The sequence below is a fragment of the Adiantum capillus-veneris genome, chromosome 28, assembly GCF_014529385.1.
Source record: "Adiantum capillus-veneris isolate H3 chromosome 28, ASM1452938v2, whole genome shotgun sequence".
Taxonomy (NCBI): domain Eukaryota; kingdom Viridiplantae; phylum Streptophyta; class Polypodiopsida; order Polypodiales; family Pteridaceae; genus Adiantum; species Adiantum capillus-veneris.
In genome coordinates, this window is record NC_140958.1 from 62,707,687 (window position 1) to 62,730,119 (window position 22,433).

Here is a 22,433-nt window from a genome sequence, read left to right on the forward strand (position 1 = left end):
ATGTGCTTTTTTGAAAGCATACCAGTCCTACCAAGGAGCAGAGAGAGCAAGATTGCACTTTCAAAAGTTCATTGGAAATTTTAGCTTCGTGCTCCGACCCCGGACTTATTAGCCACTCCCACTCTTACTTCATCGTGCATCGGACGCACTCCTGTCCTCACCGCTCATGTCTTACAGGGCATAAGCCATAAAGATCACTTACAAGAGAAGGATCCAAGATTTGTTTCGAGTTGCTGTTTTTCTCAGAGACAGTGCCATGCAGATGTTGATAGCTACCAAGCAGCATACTCCAAGTACTTGGCAAGCTTTCAAGAAAAATTTTGCCCGAAGTTGTATGGTTTCTGACATCTTCCTTCGGAGTGCAACTTTTGGTAGAGTGGGATAACCTGAAATGCTTGCCATGGAAATCCTAGCAGATTATAACTTGAAATTTCTCGACATCTCTCAGTAGACGTCTCTTCTCGAGCTGATAACCTTGGAGGTCCAGTACGATTGCTATCTTGGGACTACTGTCACCGCTAAAGAACACTGTCTGTCCAAGAGCTGATGGACCATGCTGTGCTCGGCTACAACCTTATGGAAAGAACCTAAGGTTTCAGGATGGAAAGTCGGTCGACTTTTCGAGCTCGATTGATGTCGAGATTGCTTTTTAAGTTTGAATTTTGTTTTTGAGAACTTGTTTGGTGTTCCCGTTTGAAATTTGTTTGAAATGGATGGTATCTGTTTTGAACCTGTCTTGGTGCCGATTTGAAATGTTTGACTCTGGTTTTATTACTGCTTTCATTGATTGTTGATTTTTACTCCCGAGTGGAGTAGTGAGAAATGTTGTTTTGGTATTGTTTGAACCGCGGAACGACGTAGACGGTTTATGCTAGAAAACCTCCGTACGACGCAGGCCGATGTGGCTGGGAAGCGTTTGGTTGTATGCTTGTAAAATAATTGTTGTTGTGACTTCCGGCCCGCACCTGGATGGTTATGCGGGAGGAGTATTAGGAAGTCTGAGCAGTGGTCACTCTCAGCATCTCCAAACGACGCAGGCTGCGGTTTGGGGGGCGTTTGGTTGTAAAAGGCCTCTATATCTCCTGGCCTGGACCTTTTTAGGTTATGCAGGAGGAGTGATGAGGGAGTCGTTGAATATCTCCCGGCCCGGACCTTGTTAGGTTATGTGGAAGGAGTGTTCATCGGCGACTTTATGTTTCTATGTCTTGTAACATGCATATGTCAGCATTTGTGTTGCATTGTGATGTGCCAACCACTGAATATTCCTAATTGGATGAGATTTCTTGCGTATGTAATTTTAGTGCATCAAGACACCCGTGGAGGATCAATGCGGTCTGGGTGTGATGGCTAATTTTACTACACCGGAATATGAAGAGTTCCGATCTGGACAAAAGGAGAAGCTAACTCCTCAATCAAAAGAGCCGAAAGGAGAAGCTAACTCCTTAACAAAAAGAGCAAACTGATTGTCCCTCGAAATGTCCCTCGGAATGACCCTCAGAAATTTTTGAGCTAACTTGAGTTGTTTTGCATATATGCTGTAATCGCATACGATTACTCTCTTTCAAGAAGGGGAGATGTCACAAACTGTTGATGTGTCAAAGCCCTAAAGAATGGAGCCAACTAACAGATGTCGGCCTATGGGCCTAAACCCTAAGAAGAACAAGTAACAGAAGTAGAAGTCCTACCAACTTATGGGGATCCCGTCCGATGGGGCCCCATGTGACATACAGGATTCAAATAAAGCTGGACTCTCACACACACACAAAAGACTTGCGCAAATTGATGACGTGGCAGATTTTCAAAAATTGCGCTGACATGATGATGTGGCAGGCTGTACGGGTTTCTGCGTTTTGCGTTGACTGCTGTACGGAATTCCATGATTGACGTTGACAGCTTTTTGGCATTGCTTTTGGACCAGAAGCTTTTGAGTTTGAAGGCTTTTCATGTAAAACTGCTTTTGGGGCCTAGGGCCTTTAAATATAAGGCTAGGGCTCATTCTTTGGCATGCTTCCCGGAGAAGGTGCAGAGTCTGGAGTACCGGCTTGTACTGTGTTGATGCAATATAAAGAAATACCAAAAGGGGCGCCAAGGTTTGGGGCCAATACTCTCTGGGGTTGAATTCCGCCACTCCGTGTCGCATGTCGTCTCTCTCTCTCTCTCTCAGTTCAGTTGTTATTGAAGTGCTAAAAGTCTGTTCAGTCTGTTCTTTTCTATTGGCACGTGGTGCTCCTTTTGTGACAATCTGTTCTTTTCTATTGGCACGTGGTGCTCGTTTTGGGACATTAGCTTTAGGGTGGTACCTCTTCTCCACCTCACTCCGCCTGCTTCACCTTAGCCGACGGGCTTCCATCACTTAAATTGTTTTTTGCCCATTTTCTACAGCTTCCATGTTCGATTACCTCCACTATGGTCATCTTCACTTGGCGTTGGGCTTGCTGCTCATTTTGGTTCTCCAAATTTTCCATGACTTCGGCATTTGTCCTCCACAACTTCTCAACATCTTTTGGTTTGGGGGTGGGGTGGGTGGGGTTGGGGGGGTGTACGGGGGGTGTTAGAGCTTTATGTTCACCTTCCAGATGCTCACTCCTTCTTAAAGGCTCACTCGTGCACATGCCCTTGGTTGTGGGTTGGCCACCCTTTCACCTCTTGATAAGAATTCTGGGCACATATTGAGTTTGCACAGGGCCTTTTATTCATCTTCTAGATGCTATCACCCCTTCTACTAGGCTTCGACTCGTGCACATGCCCTTGGTTGTGGGTTGGCCATCCTTTCACCTCCTAATAGGAATTCTATGCACATATTGAGTTTGCACTAGGCATTTTACCCATTTTTCTATCTTTTTCCCATTTATGGATTTTTGGTGGTGGTTTGGCCTAACCTTCCTCTGACACTTTATAAGTGTCGCCAATGTCTTTTCATTGAGTATCCGTTGTATTGCATCGCCGTTTGTAATTATTGAGTTGTTGGCTTCACCATCTGTCTCTGTTATGTTCTCTCGCATGGCATTGCCTATCTAGCTCTCTTCCACTACACACTCCGACGCCATATTGGCCAATGATGCATCCCCAGTTATCATTTTTGAACAGCCGTGGGAAAAGGAAGAACCATATCATCCCCAACAACCACATCATCACCACAATATATACCAATTGTATGGAGATTCTATGCTTTTCGTGGATACTAGATAGGCCACGGCCAATGTGTGCAGAAAGGCTCTACTTCAGTGTATGCTCTGAGATTGCAACGTATTGCCCATCTGTTGTGGTCATCTAGACCAATGGAGAACACACGTGCGCACACACACAAGTGCACGCATATGTTTTTTGCAACAAAAGGATGGCTTGACTCTTTTGTATTACGTTACCAAGTTAGCATTACATAAGCTTTTAGGCAACACAAGATGACGGAGTTGGTAGTAAACGATTGCAACAAGCCATAGGCATAAAACCACCAAGGATGCAAAGTTACAGGAAAGGACTAGTAACAGAGAGCTGAAGTAGAAACAAGCGACTCGAAACTTGCAACAAAGAGGCAGAAAGCTCCACCAAAGATTCTCAAATATCAGCTTCTAGATCTCCAAGGCCAACAGGTGCACACTAGCAAAATCGGCATCACCATCGCATTCCACTTTGCATCAAATTCCGGGATAGAGATAGGCTCTAACCATCCCTAGCAGCTATCAACAGGTCTATGACTCTCTTCGACCTATAAAAATAAACATAATGGGTGCAAAGCCAAGGACGAGGCTACAACCACCCCCAACAACCCACTGAACCATCCCAAAACCACACTCGCAAAGGTATCCAGCAAATGAAGAAGCAAACAACAAGAAACATGCAATTGAACAAGCAGCCAAACAACAATATCACACACCCCACACATGGAAACCACACAGGGAACAAGCAAAAACAAAGAAACAAATACAAAGACAAAGGAAACCACAAGCATAAGAAAATAACAAGCAGCAGAAAACAGTGAAAGCGCATAAAACCTTGATAAGCAGACAAAGAAGAACGTTCACGGCACACAGACAGCCTGACAAACAGTGCAAGACGAAAAAGAAGGTGGGAGAGGGGGGGGGGGGGGGGGGGGGGGGGGGGGGGGGGGGGGGTCCGTTGCCATGGCAAGCAATAAAGACGATGAGAAGTTACAGCGGACTTGAGAGGAGGCATAGGCGGCACCAGAAGACAGGCGTGGAGAAGCAGTCGGTCCGCGAGCAGGAGGCGGCAGTAGTGTGCGACAGCATAATGGCATCAAGGAGCCCTGCCCTGCGCCCGTGCCCCCGCTGCCCTGCCCCCCCGCTGCCCTGCCTGCGCTGCACCCTTGCGCCCGCCCTTCCCTGCACCCTCGCGCCCGCTGCCCTGCGCTGCTCGCGCGCTGCACCCCCGTGGCGCCCTGCTGTGCACCCGCTCATGCGCTCTCCCCCCCCCCCCGCACGCTGCCCTAGCCCCCCAACTTTTACGCGTAATATGTCTCCCCCCCTCTCCTACGCGTAGATTGTCTCTCCCTCCCCTTCCCCCCCTTTTTTTCTTTCACGCGTAGGATGTCCATCCTCTACGCGTAGGGAGTAAATTTTATATATATATATATATATATATATATATAATTTTTTTTTTCTTTAATTTTTATATTTTCCGCCCGCCCCCTTCCCCCCACTCTATCTACCATACCCCCCCCCCCCCCCCCCCCCCCACCCCCCCCCCCCCCCCCCCCCCCCCCCCCCCCCCCCCCCCCCCCCCCCCCCCCCCCCCCACCCCCCCCCCCCCCCCCCCCCCCCCCCCCCCCCCCCCCCCCCCCCCCCCCCCCCCCCCCCCCCCCCCCCCCCCCCCCCCCCCCCCCCCCCCCCCCCCCCCCCCCCCCCCCCCCCTCTCTCTCCAATATGTAACTACCGCTATCTCCCCCGGGCCGTACCGCCTCGCGCTCCACCACTCGCCGAGACCGCCGCTAGTGTGGGTGCACACGTGCATCTAGCGACTCCCTTGCGGACGACTCCTCCACACGCCCAACTGCCGCGCCTGCTGCTAGGGTGGGTGCACACGTACATCTAACCCCCTTGCGGACGGCGATCAAGCATGAGGAAGACGAACGATAAAGCCGACCCCCTAGAGGATGCCATTCAAAAATGCAAAGAGGAAATGACGGAGACCATTACCAAGATGAACCGCAATCTCTGGGACACAATAAACATGCTCGAAGGACGTGTGCTGATCCAAGAGAGCAAGATAAGCACGCTGGAAGACCGAGTGACGACCCAAGAGGAAGAGATCGCGTCACTCAAGAAAGAACTCGCCGAAGCCCGATCAAGAAACACACTGGAAGAGGGCGAACTGCAACCCTCAGTAATCGAAGAAATCAACACGATCAAGGAACAAGTACGGGCCATCAAAGAGGGAGAAGAACAACACAAAGAAATGACGACTTCTTGGGTGGATGTTCTTACCAAAACCCAACTGAAGGCGGACGAAGCCGAGAAATGGATCAAGGTGGCCAAGAAAGGAAAAGACAAGGAGATAACGCCCACGTCCACACCCAACAACATCATTAACCAGACACTAGAGGAGGAGCAGAGGAGAAGGGTGCGCGCTTTACATGTGAGAATTTGCAGTCTTAAAGACAAAGGCAATGTGGATAAAGAAGTAAAAGAACTCACAACCTTGATGGGGATTCAGGAGCCGACACACACAAGGGCATGGAGAGTGGGCAACATAAAGAAAAATGGAGGCAGTGGAGAAACCTCAAAAGAAAGAGCACTCATCCTCCGTTTTCCCTCCATGGAAGCAAAGAAGTCATTCTTGAAGAAAAGACCAACTCTTAAAGAGACTGGCATCTTTCTCGGGGATGATCTTACCCTCTCGCAGATCGCTCATATGCAAGAAGTAATGCCGGAGATTAGAGCGGCAAGGGGAAAAGGCAAGATCGCTTTTTACCGAGACGGAAAAGTGGTAATACTTGAGCGACGCTCCACATACGGTGCGAGACTTATGGGACCACACTTAAAGTAGCTGCCTGGAACTGCAATGGATCTATGCGTCTTGATGTGGGTGCTTTTGAGGATAGCTTTATTGGAAGAGACATCATCTTCTACTCTGAGACACACCAGGCCCCTGGGCAATCCATGCCTCACATCAGTGGATACAGATGGGAGACAGCCTACAGACAGGAGACACGCTCAGAGCACAGAGGACGGGGCTTGGGAGGAGTGGCAGTGTTATTTAGAGAGGATCTGCAACCACTAATACATATAGCCCGCAGGGACGAGCAGGCTAGGTACATGTGGGTGAGACTGAAAGCAGAGACAAGCAGATACCTCTATCTAGCTATTTGTTACTTTCCCCCGAGTACATTAGTTTATGCACCACCCAGAGGACAGTCCCCTTTCTCTATTTTGGATGATGACATATGGGAGTTCTCTAGGGACGGTGACATTATCATCCTCGGGGACTTCAATGCTAGGACTGCCCATCACCAAGCAGTGTTTTATGATACTTCAGAGGAGATGCTAAGAGAGCTAGATGTGGTAGAGACGGGCCTTCCCAGACTATCACACGATATGGAATATACTGAGTATGGGTGACACCTGATAGACATGGGCACTGCACATGGATTGGCCATCTTGAACTGCCTACAGAGATTTCCTGCTGCGAGAGGTTTTACATGCTTCCCACACAGACATGGAGCCAGCACGGTGGACTATGTCATGGCACAACCGAATCTCATCTCTAGTATCCAGGATCTCACAGTTGGGCCCAGACCGGTCGGGGTGGCAGTGGATCATGCTCTGGTGTCAATGACCATCTCCTTCCAGTTCAGTGTAGCACACAGGCCACGAGTAGCAGCCCCTACTTGCTACACATTCACACGGGAGACGGATTCTGTATACATGTACGGAATCTACACACGCCTATGCACTGAGAACCCGGGGCGACCTCTGGAGGAGCTAACTACTATACTGACACATACATTACATGAGGCAGCAGCAGAGACATACCCACACACCCAACCTGAGCAGAACCGTCGATCAGGGAGCATGCCTCAGAACAGCTGGTACGATGAGGAGTGCCGCCAGACTAGAACCAAACTTCAGAGGAAGGTGCTGTTGGGGGACGTCACTCACAGACAGTCACAGATTGACTTCCGACGCCTGGTGCGGCGGAAGAAGAGGGCTTTTCTGGCTCGACTCGAGGAGGATCTGTATCAGCTATTCTTGAGCCAGGACTCGCGTGAGGCGTGGCGACTCTTTCATGAGCAGCCCCCCCCCCCCCCCCCCCCCCCCCCCGCTATTTCCTCCACAGAGACCTGGGGTCAGTACGCATCATCTTTGTACAAAGTACCTGGACAGCCGCCCCTCCCCAACCCCCCCGATCCATGCCCACACGCATGTGTCTTTTTCACCGCTGAAATGGTGAAGAAAGCTATTGACAAGATGAAGATTGGGAGAGCATATGATCATGAGGGACAAGTCGCTGAGCATTTCATGCATGCCAAAGACCTACTAGCTGAGCTTCTAGCAGTTATGTTTAACCGTGCCATGTGTGAGGGCCTACCGGACACTTGGAGCCTATCTACGATAGTACCTATCTTCAAATCAGGAGACCCCATGGAGCCTGGGAATTATCGCACTATTATGATTGGGCACACACTGGCACGGTTGTATGCATCCATTCTTGAGCAACAACTGAGTAGATGGGCAGAGAGGGAAGGAATACGTGCAACTGGGCAGACAGGATTCAGGAGAGGCTTCTCTACTCTTGACCATATCCTAACACTCAAGGCCATCATCGAGATCGAGGAAGGCAGATCTCATGGGAGACGAATCTATTGTAGCTTTGTGGACTTCCGCAAAGCTTTCGACACGGTACCCAGAGCTAGACTGATGTGCAGATTACAGGAAATGTGAGTACCCACAGAACTCATTCGGGGGATCATGGCATTGTACAGATCAGTAGTAGAGCATGTACGCACTCCGGAGGGACTTTCTACACCGGTTCACTCCACTATTGGAGTGAAGCAGGGCTGCCCGCTCTCTCCTACTCTTTTCGGTATGTATGTGGATGAGGTTTCTGACTACATTGACAGCGATGGGGATAAAGGTGCTCAGTTGGCAGGGACATGGATCCCACTTTTGTTATATGCTGATGACATAGTGTTGATCTCCGAATCCCCAGAGGGAATGCAACGTCAATTGGATGCTTTGCATACGTTTGCCCACGAAAGTGGTTTGTCAGTCAACTTGGGTAAAACCAAGGTTATGGTGTTTAATACCACCCCACAGTGGATCAGGAGGTCAGCACCTACATTCACATACGGCCAGGAGACTGTGGAGTACACAGACGCTTACACTTACCTCGGAGTGGTTTTTAGCAGACCTGCATTCTCACTCAGAAGAGCAGTGGAGACCAGACTTACTATAGCCCACGCAGCATTGGGTAGATTGGAGAGGATGTGTTCGCAGGTTCAGTTTTAGGAACCCCGGACGAAGCTATGGCTCTTTGACACCTTGGTGGCTTCAGCATTGCTCTATGGAACCGAGATATGGGGACCTTCACTGGATCACCACGGGAGGCTGGGTCGCTCAGACGGATGGGGGAACATGGAGAAACCTCTCGTCTCTATGATCTCGGCTCATTAGAGCCAAGGCATCAGTACCACGGGCCATTATCCGAGCAGAGCTAGTGGCCCCCCCACTTGTGGTGGAGGCACTCACCAGATCAGTCTCCTTCATAAACCGCACATGGGGACTTCCTAGAGACGGATATGCTCGCATTTCACTTGAATCCTCTCGACAGTTAGCCATACAAGGAGATGCAACATGCTGGTATGGGGAGATGACATCATGGTTTCAGGCACATGGGTTCAGCATAGACAGGCTGCCACCATTCCATTACTCATTGGATGCACCATCTCTCACTGTTACACAGTCAGAGATCACCAAGCTCATCCGCCAAGACCTGACCCAGCTAGACACCAGGAGGACATGGATACAACCAGCCCAGGAATTGGGCACGAAGATGGATTTCTACAGAGACCACCTTCTCCAGCTTACGGAAGATGGTTTTGTGGCGAGACCCAGATACATGGATACCCACTTGTCTCATGGGATACGATGTGCTATTGGCCAGTTACGCACATCTTCTCACCAGTTGCAGATTGAGATTGGGAGATACAGCAGAGTACCAGCAGAGGACAGGACATGCCCCTTGTGTAACATGGAACTGGAGACAGAGCTACACTATACATGCCGCTGCTCCGTCTACTACGAGATACGAGGCCGCTTCCATTGCTTGTTCAGAGAGGGTTTTGGACCACTCTCAAGAGTCATGGGATACGAAGACTAGAGATGTCTGGGTTTGTTCTTACTCCAGCTACGCAGACACAGAGATAGCTTGATGAATGGCGAGGCTAGCCAGTCTCAAAGGCGGATCACAGACTTCTTCAGAGCAGACACGGGACAGCCACGAGAGCCACTCCCATAGCGGAGCTCCCCCTCGTCTCACACCAGAGGCACACTGATTGACCGAGCGATTGAACTGGGGAAATCCAGGCGCCCGCGACTGCGAAGAACTACACAGCATCGACGGAGGCTACGACAGAAATTTCGAAGCACACTGCCCAGGCATGCACGACGCCCGGTTAGACTACTAACCATGGAGGAAATTGATGAGATTCGCCAACGACCGATGCTAGATTTCTTGTGATTCTGCTATCCCAACAAGCCGCCCATTTTTTGCATAGTTATTGCTTGTCTCACGCCGACCTACCTACTTAGGACCCCATAGTATATATCTTTGTTTTGTACTGTTGTTAGGTTATTTTGTTACTCTGACTGTGTATCAGATCCACCACTTTGTAACTTTCAGGTCTCATAGGTCATTATGTCCTTTTGAAGACGTTAATATAACATTTCATTTCATTTCATTTCATTTCTCTCTCACACACACACACACACACACACACACACACACACACGCACACACACACACACACACACATGTACACATATACTATATGCAAACACATATGGATATGTAAACATACACGTATCGATAGTGTATAATAGTATACATGTAAACATATGCATATGTATATCTTTTTGTATAGGTGTGAATACTTTTAAGGAGGGGTATGATTGACGTTTGTAAGCTGATCCAAAAAGGGTTTTAATGTAACATATTTATCAAAGTTAACATGGAAAAAGGTTATGTCATGCAGGTAATGGCTTTTGACCACACTCGACTTATATCGCCTCCACACAATGAGCGTTTCTTCTTGCATTTATCAAGGCCAGGTTTGACATAGTTCATTGAACATAGAGAAGTTCAATAGGTGTTGTATGGATCTGGAGTTAGTAATGATTTTTTTCCTTTACCTGGCGCAGTATGATATACTGAAAGAAACTTATTTGGAAATTTTTTTAATGGACAGCAGGAGAATTTGATGCAGTAGAGATGGTGCCTATATTACCCTGGCTTGAGGCAAGTGGTAAAGAAAATGATAATTTGAGGAAATCGCTTTATCGAAGAGTCATGGGGATTGTAATTCTCAACCCTGGCATCTCAGAGGTAAGCTTTATTGTAATTTGTCGCCAGAAAGGTGGTGTGAACTTTAAGCCCTTTGATTATGCTGTTTAGCTCTTGCAGGAGTTTAATGTCTGTTGTCTGATTTATGAGTGTTTTGTCTGCTTGCTAGTTTTTCTACCTTGTTGTAGGTTTAATTTTGATTCTTGTAGTGTTGTATAGCTGGAAAGCATGTTTAAGGTGTTGGCAGTGACAGCAGTGTCACACTTAGGTGATTCTACACTAGTCCTTGTTGTTGGATCCTCCAAAAATCTCTTTCCCAGGAAAATATGCGAAAGAGATTACAAAAGGGTATTCCTTATCATAGATCACTGCTCTGCTGGAGAGGGTCTTACAATTATAGGTACATTTCTTGGGATGCTTCAAGAGTATTTGCTACAACACATTGGGAGGAATCTTGGACATTTAATATGTGTTAGTGAGGCACTGTCTGTAGGTGATTGCACTTCTATCAGCCCTCAGCTTCTCTCTCTCGACTCAGCTAGACATCAGGAGGACATGGATACAGCCAGCACAGGAGCTGGGCACGAAGATGGCTTTCTACAGAGAGCATCTTCTCTAGCTTACGGAGGACGGTTTTGTGACGAGACCTAGATACATGGACACCCACTTGTCTCATGGGATATGATGTGCTATTGGCCAGATACGCACATCTTCACACGAGCTGCGGATCGAGACTGGGAGATACAGCAAAGTACCAACAGAGGCCAGGACATGTCTCCTATGTGACCTGGAGCCTGAGACAGAGTTGCACTACACATGCCACTGCCCCGTCTATTACGAGATATGCGGCCGCTTCCACTGCTTGTTCAGAGAGGGCTTCGGACCACTCTCCAGAGTCATGCGGTACGAGGATCAGAGATGCTTGGGTCTGTTTTTGCTCGAGCTGCACAGACACAGAGAGAGCCTGATGAGAGGAGAGGTCAGCCAGTCTCAGAGACGGATCACAGACTTCTTTAGAGCAGACACTGGACACCCGGAGGAGCTACTACCACAGGAGAGCTCGCTGCCTCACACCGGAGGCACACTGATCGACCGAGCGACCGAGCTAGGGAGATCCAGACACGCCCACGACTGCGGAGGACTACACATCATTGACGGAGGTTGCATGAGAGGATTTGGATCACTTTGGCCCAGCATGCACGACACCTGGTCAGGCTATTGACCATGGAGGAGATTGATGAGATCCGCCAGCGACCGATGCTGGATCTTTTGTGATCTGTGATTTAGCTATCCCACCTATCTCCTTAGATCACACTTAGCTGTTTCAGATTCCATAGCATTTTATTCAGTCATTTTATTTTGTCATTTTTGTTACTCTGACTTTGTATCAGATCCACCACATTGTAACTTTCTGGTCTCATAGGTCATTCTGGCCTTCTGAAGACGTTAATATAACATTTCATTTCATCTCTCTCTCTCTCTCTCTCTCTCTCTCTCTCTCTCTCTTCCAGTACTCACTGGACGCACCCTCCATGACTCTTACACAGTCCAAGATCACCAGGCTCATCCGCCAGGACCTGATTCAGCTAGACACTAGGAGGACATGAATACAGCCAACACAGGAGGTGGGCACGAAGATGTTTTTCTACAGAGAACATCTTCTCGAGCTTACGGCGGACGGTTTTGTGACAAGGCCCAGATACATGGACACCCACTTGTCTCATGGAGTACGGTGCGCTATTGGCCAGATACGCACGTCTTCACACCAGCTGCGGATCGAGACTGGTAGATACAACGGAGCACCAGCAGAGGCCAAGACATGCCCCCTGTGTGACATGGAGCCTAAGATAGAGTTACACTACACATGCCACTGCCCCGTCTACTACGAGATACGAGGCCGCTTCCACTGCTTGTTCAGAGAGGGCTTTGGACCACTCTCCAAAGTCATGAGGTACAAGGATCAGAGATGCTTGGGTTTGTTTCTGCTGGAGCTGCGTAGACACAGAGAGAACCTGCTGAGCGGAGAGGTTAGCCAGTCACAGAGACACATCACAAACTTCTTTAGAGCATACACTGGACACTTGGAGGAGCTACTACCACAGCAGATCTTGTTGCCTCACACCAAAGGCACACCGATCGACCGAGCGACTGAATTGGGGAGATCCAAACGCCCACGAATGCGGAAGACTACACAGCATCGAGACGGAGGCTACATCAAAGGATCCGGATCACTTTGGCGCGACATGCACGACGCCCGATCAGACTGCTGACCATGGAAGAGATTGATGAGATCTGCCAGCGACCAATATTGATCTCTTGTGACTTGTGGTTTAGCTATCCCTGGCTAGCTGCTTATTTCACACCTACCAGCATAGGATTTCATAATATTTATATTTCATCCTTTTGTCATTTCATTTCATTTCATTTTGCTACTCTGACGTTGTATCATATCCACCACATTGTAACGCTTTGGTCTCATAGGTCATTTTGGCCTTTTGAAGAAGTTAATATAACATTTCATCTCTCTCTCTCTCTCTCTCTCTCTCTCTCTCTCTCTCTCTCTCTCTCTCTCTCTCTATACACTAGAGCAGGATTTATACCAGTTGTTTTTGAGCCAAGATTCAGGCGAGGCATGGCGACTCTTCCATGGGCATTCTCCCCCACCAGTCATCACTTCTATGGAGGCATGGGGTCAGTATGCATCATCTGTTGACAGAGTCTCGAGGCAGCCACCGCTTCCCGATCCGCCAGAGACATGCCCACACACATGTGCGTTTTTTACCGCTGAGATGGTAACTTTACCGTTGAGATGGTAATTTACCGTTGAGATGGTAAAGAAAGCCATTGACAGGATGAGGACCAGGAGAGCCTATGATCACGATGGCCTAGTAGCAGAACATTTTATATATGCCATAGATCTGCTTGTAGAGCTTCTAGAAGTGATGAAACCGTGCCACGTGCGAGGGCCTACCTAATACTTGGAGTATCTATCTTCAAATCAGGAGACCCTATGGAGCCTGGGAACTACGACACTATCATGAGTGGCCACACATTGGCACGTGATCTCCCCTCAGAGCCATTATTGAGGAGGGGAGATCACGTGGGAGACGGCTGTCAACACGAGGACATGGCAATTGTTAACTATGTCACGAGGACGTGGCAATTGCTAACCTTAGTTGGTTTCTTTCCAATGATTTTTGTTTTATTTTTGAGACCCTCTTTTTGAAGTTGCAAATGGTCCGACATTGTATGGCCAATGTAAACGATAGTTTCACCCGCAGACGGGGCACTGGAATTTGTATAGTAAGAGGATGTCTAGGCTCAGTTCAAGATCATGTAAGTCCCCCCGTCGCACTTAGCAAGTTGGTGGTTACTAGGAAGTGGACTCAATAAAGGCATAAAGCCAAGGTGGGATCACCAAAGGAAAGTACCCAACAGCTGGGCCACATTGCATTTTTGGATGAGGTCCCAATGGGGATAGATGATCAGAAGACCATTGGGAGCCCAACGGAAGCATCTCCTAAAAATTAGGGAACTGCTATTTTGGACCATGAAATCTGTTTGCGTCATTACTTTCGGAATGACAAGGGGAACATTTTAGTACTCTGCTGCAAAGTCAACTGGGCAACCGGTCGGGAGATTTTTAAGCGGCAACCCCGAAACGGGAAATTGCTTGTAAACGTGCCAAGTGGCACAATTTGGTGCACTTTCCTCTTGCAAAAAAGCGGGGGCTGAATTTTAAGCTGAGAGGAGCTTCATTTGCAGCTTGCCACAGGTTAAGAGCTATTGACTGCAAGCTTTCCCTCTCATGTACAGTGTGGTGCTAGAAGTCATGTCTTGCACACCCCACACTGCTCTCTCTCTTCCCTATGCGCAGTAATGTGATGCCCCACAAGAGGGCTCTTTATTTGACTCATGTACAGCTTTGTGGTTTCATGCATTTTTGCTGGGGCAAGAGCCTCCCTGAGCAAGAACAAGAGTAGTTGACTGCTGCTCCAAAAGCAGGCACCGGTGAGGGTGATAACCTCACCATACAGGTGCGATTTTAGTGCCGGTTATGCGCTGTATTTTGACTGTTTTTCAGCCATACGGACATTAGAACCCTTGGGAATAGTGCCCCATTGCTAGAGGGCAGTTCAGGGACTGTTTAGGGCTGAAAATAGGGCAAAGACCAATAAATAGAGCATGCTGAATTTACTGTTTTTGGGCAGGAATCAGAGGGTTAATGGCAGTGGAAGCAAGTTCAGCAAGGGAATTGGTTTCGGGCAAGTTTTGGGGCTATTATGCTGTTGAAATTCTACCAAAATAGGTGGTATCTAGCTGGATATAGGTAAAGAATTCCCAGGACTCTACTTTGTAAATTACCCTCTTAAAGTATAAAGAAATACCGAAAGGGGCGCCAATTTTGGGGCCTACAGGTTGTCGACGTCTGCTCGGAGCGTTTTAGCTTCCGAGCCGTGGCTTTCGGCGACCATTTAAGATTGCAACCTTCAACACTCTCAAGGAGAAGTTGAGGATTGGCCCAGTATTGGCTTTGCCAGTCTTGCAAAAGCCATTTAAGGTACATTAGGGTCGCAATTTGAGCTTATGAGAGCCGAACGTTTTCCAGATCAGAACGGGTTGCACATATTTATGAAAAGGAGCTTTTGACAGTCATCCATGTTCTTACTCAGTGGCGACACTTTCTACGTGGAGCCAATTTGGCAGTGTTCACGGATCATCAGAGTTTGCACTATTTCTTGTCTCCAACACAGCTTTCGGACTAGCAGATGCAGTGGGTAGACACTTGGTTACAATTTCACTTTTAGATTTTGCATGATCCGGGACAGAAGAGTGTGGTGACGGATGCACTCTCTCGTAAGCCTTAGGTTTTGGCTATTTCGGCAGCTCATCACCACAGCTCCGAGGATATGGTAGATTGGTGCGTGATAGATCCAGATTTTGCAGACATCTTTGATCGACGACAATTAAATCTGATTCTTTGGCTAAATTGTTTGTCTCACAGATTTTCTGATATGGTATGCCTGAGTCCATTGTTTCGGACAGAGATCCCCGATTCACTAGTTTGTTCTGGAAAGAAATGTGGGAGAACATTGGCAAGCGGTTGCAGTTTTTGACAGAGGGGCAATCTGAGATAGCCAATTCAGTGGTTTGGGACTTGTTTAAGTCCTATATTTCGGATGAAAAGGCTCAGTGGGAAAAGTATTTGCCCGTGGTGGAGTTTGCCTACAACAACACAGTGCATACGGGAAAGGTGCCATTACAGATCATCGAGGGTGCTGAGAAGGTTCCACCTATTCTACGCACCCAGGGTAAGATTTTTGAAGTAGATCAGTATGATCTAGATCTGCATACTTCTTTTGCCAAGGTGCGCGAGGCTCTTGAGAATTCTCAAGCAAGGCATAAGAAGGCAGTGGACAAGCATCGACATGACTCATACGGGAAAGGTGCCATTACAGATCATCGAGGGTTTGAGAAGGTTCCACCTATTCTACGCACCCAAGATAAGATTTTTGAAGTAGATCAGTATGATCTAGATCTGGATACTTCTTTTGCCAAGGTGCGCGAGGCTCTTGAGAATTCTCAAGCAAGGCATAAGAAGGCAGTGGACAAGCATCGACGTGACTTGCAGCTGAAGGAGAATGAGAGGGTGCTTTTATGGTTTGAGAAGGCTTGCTACGGAAATGAAAGGGTAAGAAGTGCTTGTTTCCAAAGCTAAGTATGCGATACTATGGCCCTTTCCTGATTCAAGAGAAGATGAATGATGCATTCTTCAGATTGAAGTTACCAGATACTTGGAAGATTCACACTGCATTTCATGTGAGTCTATTGAAAACCTTTTAAAGGTGAGGTGTCATTGGACAAGGAGCTTGACGAGCAACCTAAAGTGGAAAAGAACGAGGGGATTCTAGCAGATACTCCTTGGATAGTGGAACTTTTATCTTTACGCTTTCGGTCTAGCTTCGACTATTTCGAGAATTCTCGAAGATCAACAGGTAGAATCTGGTGCAGGTGGGACTGCACGGGAGGAGAGTTACTGTCACAAACTGATGATGTGGCAGTCTTGATGATGTGGCAGAAGTGTACGGACGCTCCTGAAAAACCCACTGACATGCTGATGTGGACAACCGTACAGATTTCTGTAGATTGCGTTGGTTGGCTGACGTGGCAACAATACGATCCCGTGTTTTGCGCTGACATGCCACGTGGCAGGCTGTACGGAGTTCTGTGATTTTCGCTGGCTGCTTTTGGGCCAGTAGCTTTTAAGTTGTGGCTTTTCATGTACTGCTTTTGAGTTTGAATGGCTAAGGGCCTTTAAGTATGAATCCAAGGCCACTTCTCCCCTCGGTTTGCTTCTGAGCAGAGAGGGCCCGCGGGAAATTGTAACTGTTGATTCATTAATATTAATATAAAAATAAATACTGAAAGGGATGCCAGATTTTGGGGCCAATACCTCTGGGCATGGAACTACGCCGGGCGGCGTCGACTCTACTTTAATTGGGATAAAGTTGTGAAGTATTTTAAGTGATTCTCTCGTGTGTTGTGCCATATTTATTATTTACGACTTGGGGTGCCCAAGTCGGTTACAAGTGGTATCAAAGCTTCAGGCGTGTGCTTTTCTGAAAGCGCACCGATCCTACCAAAGAGGAGATGGAGCAAGACAACGCTAAGGGATTTCACAAAAAATTTATTGAAGAATCTTGGTGTCCCGACCCTGCTCTTATTAGCCTCTCCCACCCTTACTTCATCGTGCATCGTGTCACGAGACGGGCACCCACGTGCCAACGGAAAAGAATAGAGTGAACAGATTTGTATCACTTCAACAACAACTGAACTGAAGTAGAAAGAGCACACGCGACACGGAGTGGCGGAATTCCACCCCAGAGAGTACTGGCCCCAAACCTTGGCGCCCCTTTCGGTATTTCTTTGTATTACTTGAACTCAGTACAATGTCGGTACTCACGCTCTGTACGTTCACCCGGAAGAGTGTCACAAGACGGACACAACGTGCCAATAGAAAAAGAACAAACTGAACAGACTTTTAGCACTTCAATAACAACTCAACTGAGAGAGAGAGAGACGACACGTGAGATGGAGTGGCGGAATTTCCACCCCAGAGAGTATTGGCCCCAAACCTTGACGCCCCTTTTGGTATTTCTTTATATTGCATCAACACTGTACAAGCCGGTACTCCAGACTCTGCACCTTCTCCAGGAAGCATGCCAGAGAATGAGCCCTTAACACATATTTAAAGGCCCTAGGCCCAAAAAGCAGTTTACATGAAAAGCCTTCAAAACTCAAAAGCTTCTGGTCCCAAAAGCAATGCCAAAAAGCTGCAAGCGCAATCTGCGGAATTTCGTACAACTGCCACGTCATCAATCAACGCAAAACGTGGAGCGTCCGTACAACTGCCATGTCATCAGTTTTGCGCGCGCGCGTGTGTGTGTGAGTCCTGCTTTATTTTAATCCCTTTGTCATTGGGGCCCCATCGGAGAGGGTCCCCATAAGTTGGTAGGACTTCTTCTTTTGCTACTTGTTCTTCTTAGGGTTTAGGCCCCTCGGCCGGCATCTGTAAGTTGGTTCCATTCTTCAGGGCTTTGACACGTCAATAGTTTGTGACAAAGAGTGCCCGAGAATAAGTCCTTTGCACATATTTAAAGGCCCTTGGCCTTGAAAAGCATTTGCATGAAAAGCAATCAAACTCAAAATCATCTGGTCCAAAAACACATGCTGAAAATCAGCGAGCGTAACTTTAGGAATCCGTACACTTGCCACATCAGCATGTTGCGCAAAACGCAAAATCCGTACAGTATGCCACGTCAACAAAGTCAGTGCAAATTGCGGAACTCCGTACCGTCCGTATAGCTGCCACGTCATCAACCTTTACGCGTGAGTGTATGTAGGTCCAACTTTATTCTTTGTGTCACTTGGGCCCCATTGGACGGGGTCCCATAAGTTGGCGAGAACTTCTCTTTAAAACCAGGCCTCTCGGCAAGACTTTGCAAGTTGGTAAAACTTCTTATGTTGCTTGTGCTTCTTCACTTAGGGTTTAGGCCTCTCGGCCAGGATCTGCAAGCTGGCTCCGTTCTTCAATGACTTGACACGTCAGCAGTTTGTGACACATCAGGTGCGCATCGCTCTGTCTTACAAGGCATAAGCCATAAAGAACCCCAGATTACACATGGATTCAAATGACGAATCCTGCAAGAATCAGACGAACCCACCCGACAATTACGGATCGGGTGAAAGTACGGGAAATTCAAATGGGCAATCAGAACAAGAGTACGGGCCTTCACGGCTACGGAGTATGAATGAATGGAGATGCAACGTCAACCGCAGGTTGATGCTTATGCTAAGCAGATGCTACAGTATTCGAATGATCCCCATTAGGCGAAATTTTGGACCCGGCACCCGATTGATGAGATGCATTTCCAATGGCCTACGGCCATCGATTCACCATTGAAGTCCGCATTGAAGAAACCACCTTTCTTGCGGATGTACACTAAAGATGAACTTGATGATGTGATAGAACGACGTGTCACAAAGTGATGACGTGGCGGACAGCGGAAACCCTAATTTCTACCAGAAACCCTAAAATTCCTGCAAACCCTAATTTTTGCCAAAAACCCTAATTTCCGAAAATCGCAGAGACTGAAAGAACAATTTTGTTTTTTTTAATAAAAATGATGAGCGACACGAATTTTGCTTTTTTTTTAATAAAAAAAGAGAAAAGACTCTCTAAGAGAGAGAGAGAACTGATGCTTTTTATTTTAAAAGCTTTTGGGGCTCTGCTTTTGGGCATCCCTTGTAACCTTTAAGTTAGTGGTGAGGGCCTCACTTCTCAGAGCATCTGGACGCAGAGTCTGAGAGTGAAACCCTAGCCACTCTCTTCTACTTTGATCTGATTAATATAAAAAGAAATACCAAAAGGGGCGCCAGTCTTTGGGGCCAATATCTCTAGGCACGGAACTCCGCCGGGCCAGTGCAAATCTATTGTGATTTGTGAATTGTTTTGAAGTGGTTATTTGGTGCTGTCACGGTTGATTCTTGACTTGGAGTGTCCAAGTCTGTTACACGACGAGTCAATCAAATATTGAAGACCACAAAGCCTCCAAAGAGACGTAGCAAGGGAACAGATTACCCTGGTTATTTGGGTCGACAGTCTTCTTTTGCAAATGCACGAAAAGCCAAGAAGCGTGTACGCTTCGATGGTGTATCCAATTCGTCCTCATCCTCTTCTGACAGTTCCGACAACTCTTCCTCTTTTGAAGAGTTAGACAATCGATAAAATTTGATAGCTTTTCAGGTTTTTGAGATGGGCACAAGGCCCTCACTTTTATTCAATCGTTTGACATAGCTTTTTCTGGAGGGAGCTATTTAGAGCACTCCAAGATTAGAAGGGCAACATCCTATTTGAAAGGAATTGCACGGACATGGTGGTCCACTCTTCTGGTACAAAAAGAAGCACTGTCAAAGTGGCTAAAGTTCAAGAGACTTTTTATTTCCTCGTAGCTTACTCAAGAGTACGAACGTGACGTGAGTACCGCCTGAAATCATATTCGGATGGCCAAGGCAGATACTCTGGATACTTGTTGCGAGAGATTTTGGGATGTTATTCTTCCTGCCTCATTCTTTGAAAACGTAAGTTTTAAGCAGTAAATCGAGCGATTTTGTTGTGGACTTCCCAAAGAGATACGAGATTAGTGCTTACTACTGAAATCTGAGTCTATACAACAACTAATGAGACATGCAAAGCAAGGGTTGCCATGCATTGAGGTAACTTGACTTATACAACAGATTAATCTTTGACACTAAGGACCGAACAAGATTCGACAAATAATGACAAGCAGAAGAAAGAAAGATACACGTCCTCGACTGACAGAGAAACAGAAAGAAGAATACCTCAAGACGGGAAAGTGTTTTGATTGTGGGGAACAAGGACATATATCCGCGTGGTGCCCCAAAGAGGCACAAGAATGACAACGACTGATAGACTGAAATAGAACTGGGCGAAGAGATACTTGCTAAATACGTTGCCAAGAATCACGGTCCTAGATCTGGATGGATTTTATGTGATATGATGTGGGCCTTTAAATATGACCCCAAGGCCACTTCTCCCCTCAGTTTGCTGACGAGCATCTGAGCAGAGAGGGCCCACGGGAAATTAATATGAAAATAAATACCGAAAGGGGCGCCAAATTTTGGGGCCAATACCTCTGGGCACAGAACTATGCTGGGCAGTGTCGAATCTACTTTAAATTGTGATTAAGTTGTGAAGTATCTTAAGTGATTGTCTCGTGTGTCGAGCCATACTTACGACTTGGCGTGTCTAAGTCTGTTACAGTTACTCCGCTCCTTTGTCACAGATTACCTGAATGGAATAAAGTCACCGACTTCCTTTGGATTTTAGGGATATAGATGAGGCTGACAGCATTTTGCTAGATGACTTTATGAAGAAGTACTTGGAACTAGGAATTCCCAAAAGGAATCTGCTACATGTGCTCTTTCATGTGAGTAGTGTCTGAGTGCATGTTTGAAAGACCAAATGAATGCAGCATTTTGGTCTTGTTTTTTCCGAAGAGATGAGATGGACATGATAGTAACAAGATTTAGTCAATCGAGACATTTGTGGAGATCACTGATAAATCTAGATGTGATTGCTAAATACGTTGTTGATTGATCATGATTCTTATCCAAGATCTCGACGGAAGTAGTGACGTGAATGTGATATGAATGTTCAGTAACTGTCATCTTTGTGCAAGTGCTGGATATGTGTTGTCTAGTGTGTCTGTACTTAGAGTCAGTGTCTACTGGACTAGTTTTTGGCTTATGTCGGTTTTTGCAGACGTAATTGAGGGCGATTACAATTCTTCCAAGAGGGGCAAATGTCATAAAGTGATAACATGGCATGATCATCTGGAAGAGAAATGGCTGAGTGGACAAGAGAAACTGAACGGACTAATTTGAAGAACTTATGAAGTGTAACAAACTTGGACACTCCAAGTCAAGAATCAACCGCGACAGCACCAAATAACCACTTCAAAACAATTCACAGATCACAATAGATTTGCACTGGCCCGGCGGAGTCCGTGCCTAGAGATATTGGCCCCAAAGACTGGCGCCCCTTTCGGTATTTCTTTTTGTATTAATCAATCATCAAAGTACAAGAGAGCGGTTAGGGTTTCACTCTCAGACTCTGCGTCCAGATGCCCTGAGAAGTGAGGCCCTCACCACTAATTTAAAGGTTACAAGGGATGCCCAAAAGCAGAGCCCCAAAAGCTTTTAAAATCTAAAGCATCAGTTCTCTCTCTCTCTTAGAGAGTCTTTTCTCTTTTTTTTTTATAAAAAAAAGCAAAAGCAAAATTCGCGTCGCTCATCATTTTCCAAAAAAAAAAAAAAATTTTTTTTAAAAAAAAAATAAAAAAATAATCCGCCTCCGCGATTTTCGGAATTTAGGGTTTTTGGCAAAAATTAGGGTTTGCAGGAATTTTAGGGTTTCTGGCAGAAATTAGGGTTTTTGCTGTCCGCCACGTCATCACTTTGTGACATACCCCCCTCTTGAAAGCATTGTAATCGACCGCGATTACGCCTGCAAAACCGACAAAAGCCATAAACCGTCTTAGCAGACACTGACTGTTAGTACCTACGTACTAGGAACACACATCTAGCACATGTACAAAATCGACAGTCACATCACATGACATCACAGGACATCACCAGACATCACAGGACATCACATGACATTCAACATTCATTCGGATCTTAGACCATGATTTATCGGCAATGTAGCTAGCAATCACATCTAGGTCCAATCGGGACCTCATCGATGTCCGATTGACTAACCCCTATTGCAACCATGTCTATTCGAGATCAATCAGACCAAAATGCTGCAGTCATTTCGGCTATCAGTTCCT

At 47.0% G+C, this 22,433-nt stretch overlaps 1 protein-coding gene across 3 annotated transcripts in view; it reads left to right on the forward strand.

The window, feature by feature from the left end:
- LOC147420559 (uncharacterized) overlaps window positions 1-22,433 on the forward strand; it is a 126,314-nt gene that overhangs the window by 77,205 nt on the left and 26,676 nt on the right. For 2 of the 3 annotated variants that reach the window (XM_086503935.1, XM_086503937.1), the window contains 2 exons: window positions 10,211-10,286; window positions 10,424-10,560. In XM_086503935.1, the coding sequence (XP_086360061.1) occupies window positions 10,211-10,286; window positions 10,424-10,560 (213 nt within the window). The remainder of the gene's footprint in view (window positions 1-10,210; window positions 10,287-10,423; window positions 10,561-22,433) is intronic. The other variant, XM_086503936.1, reaches the window with a different exon arrangement.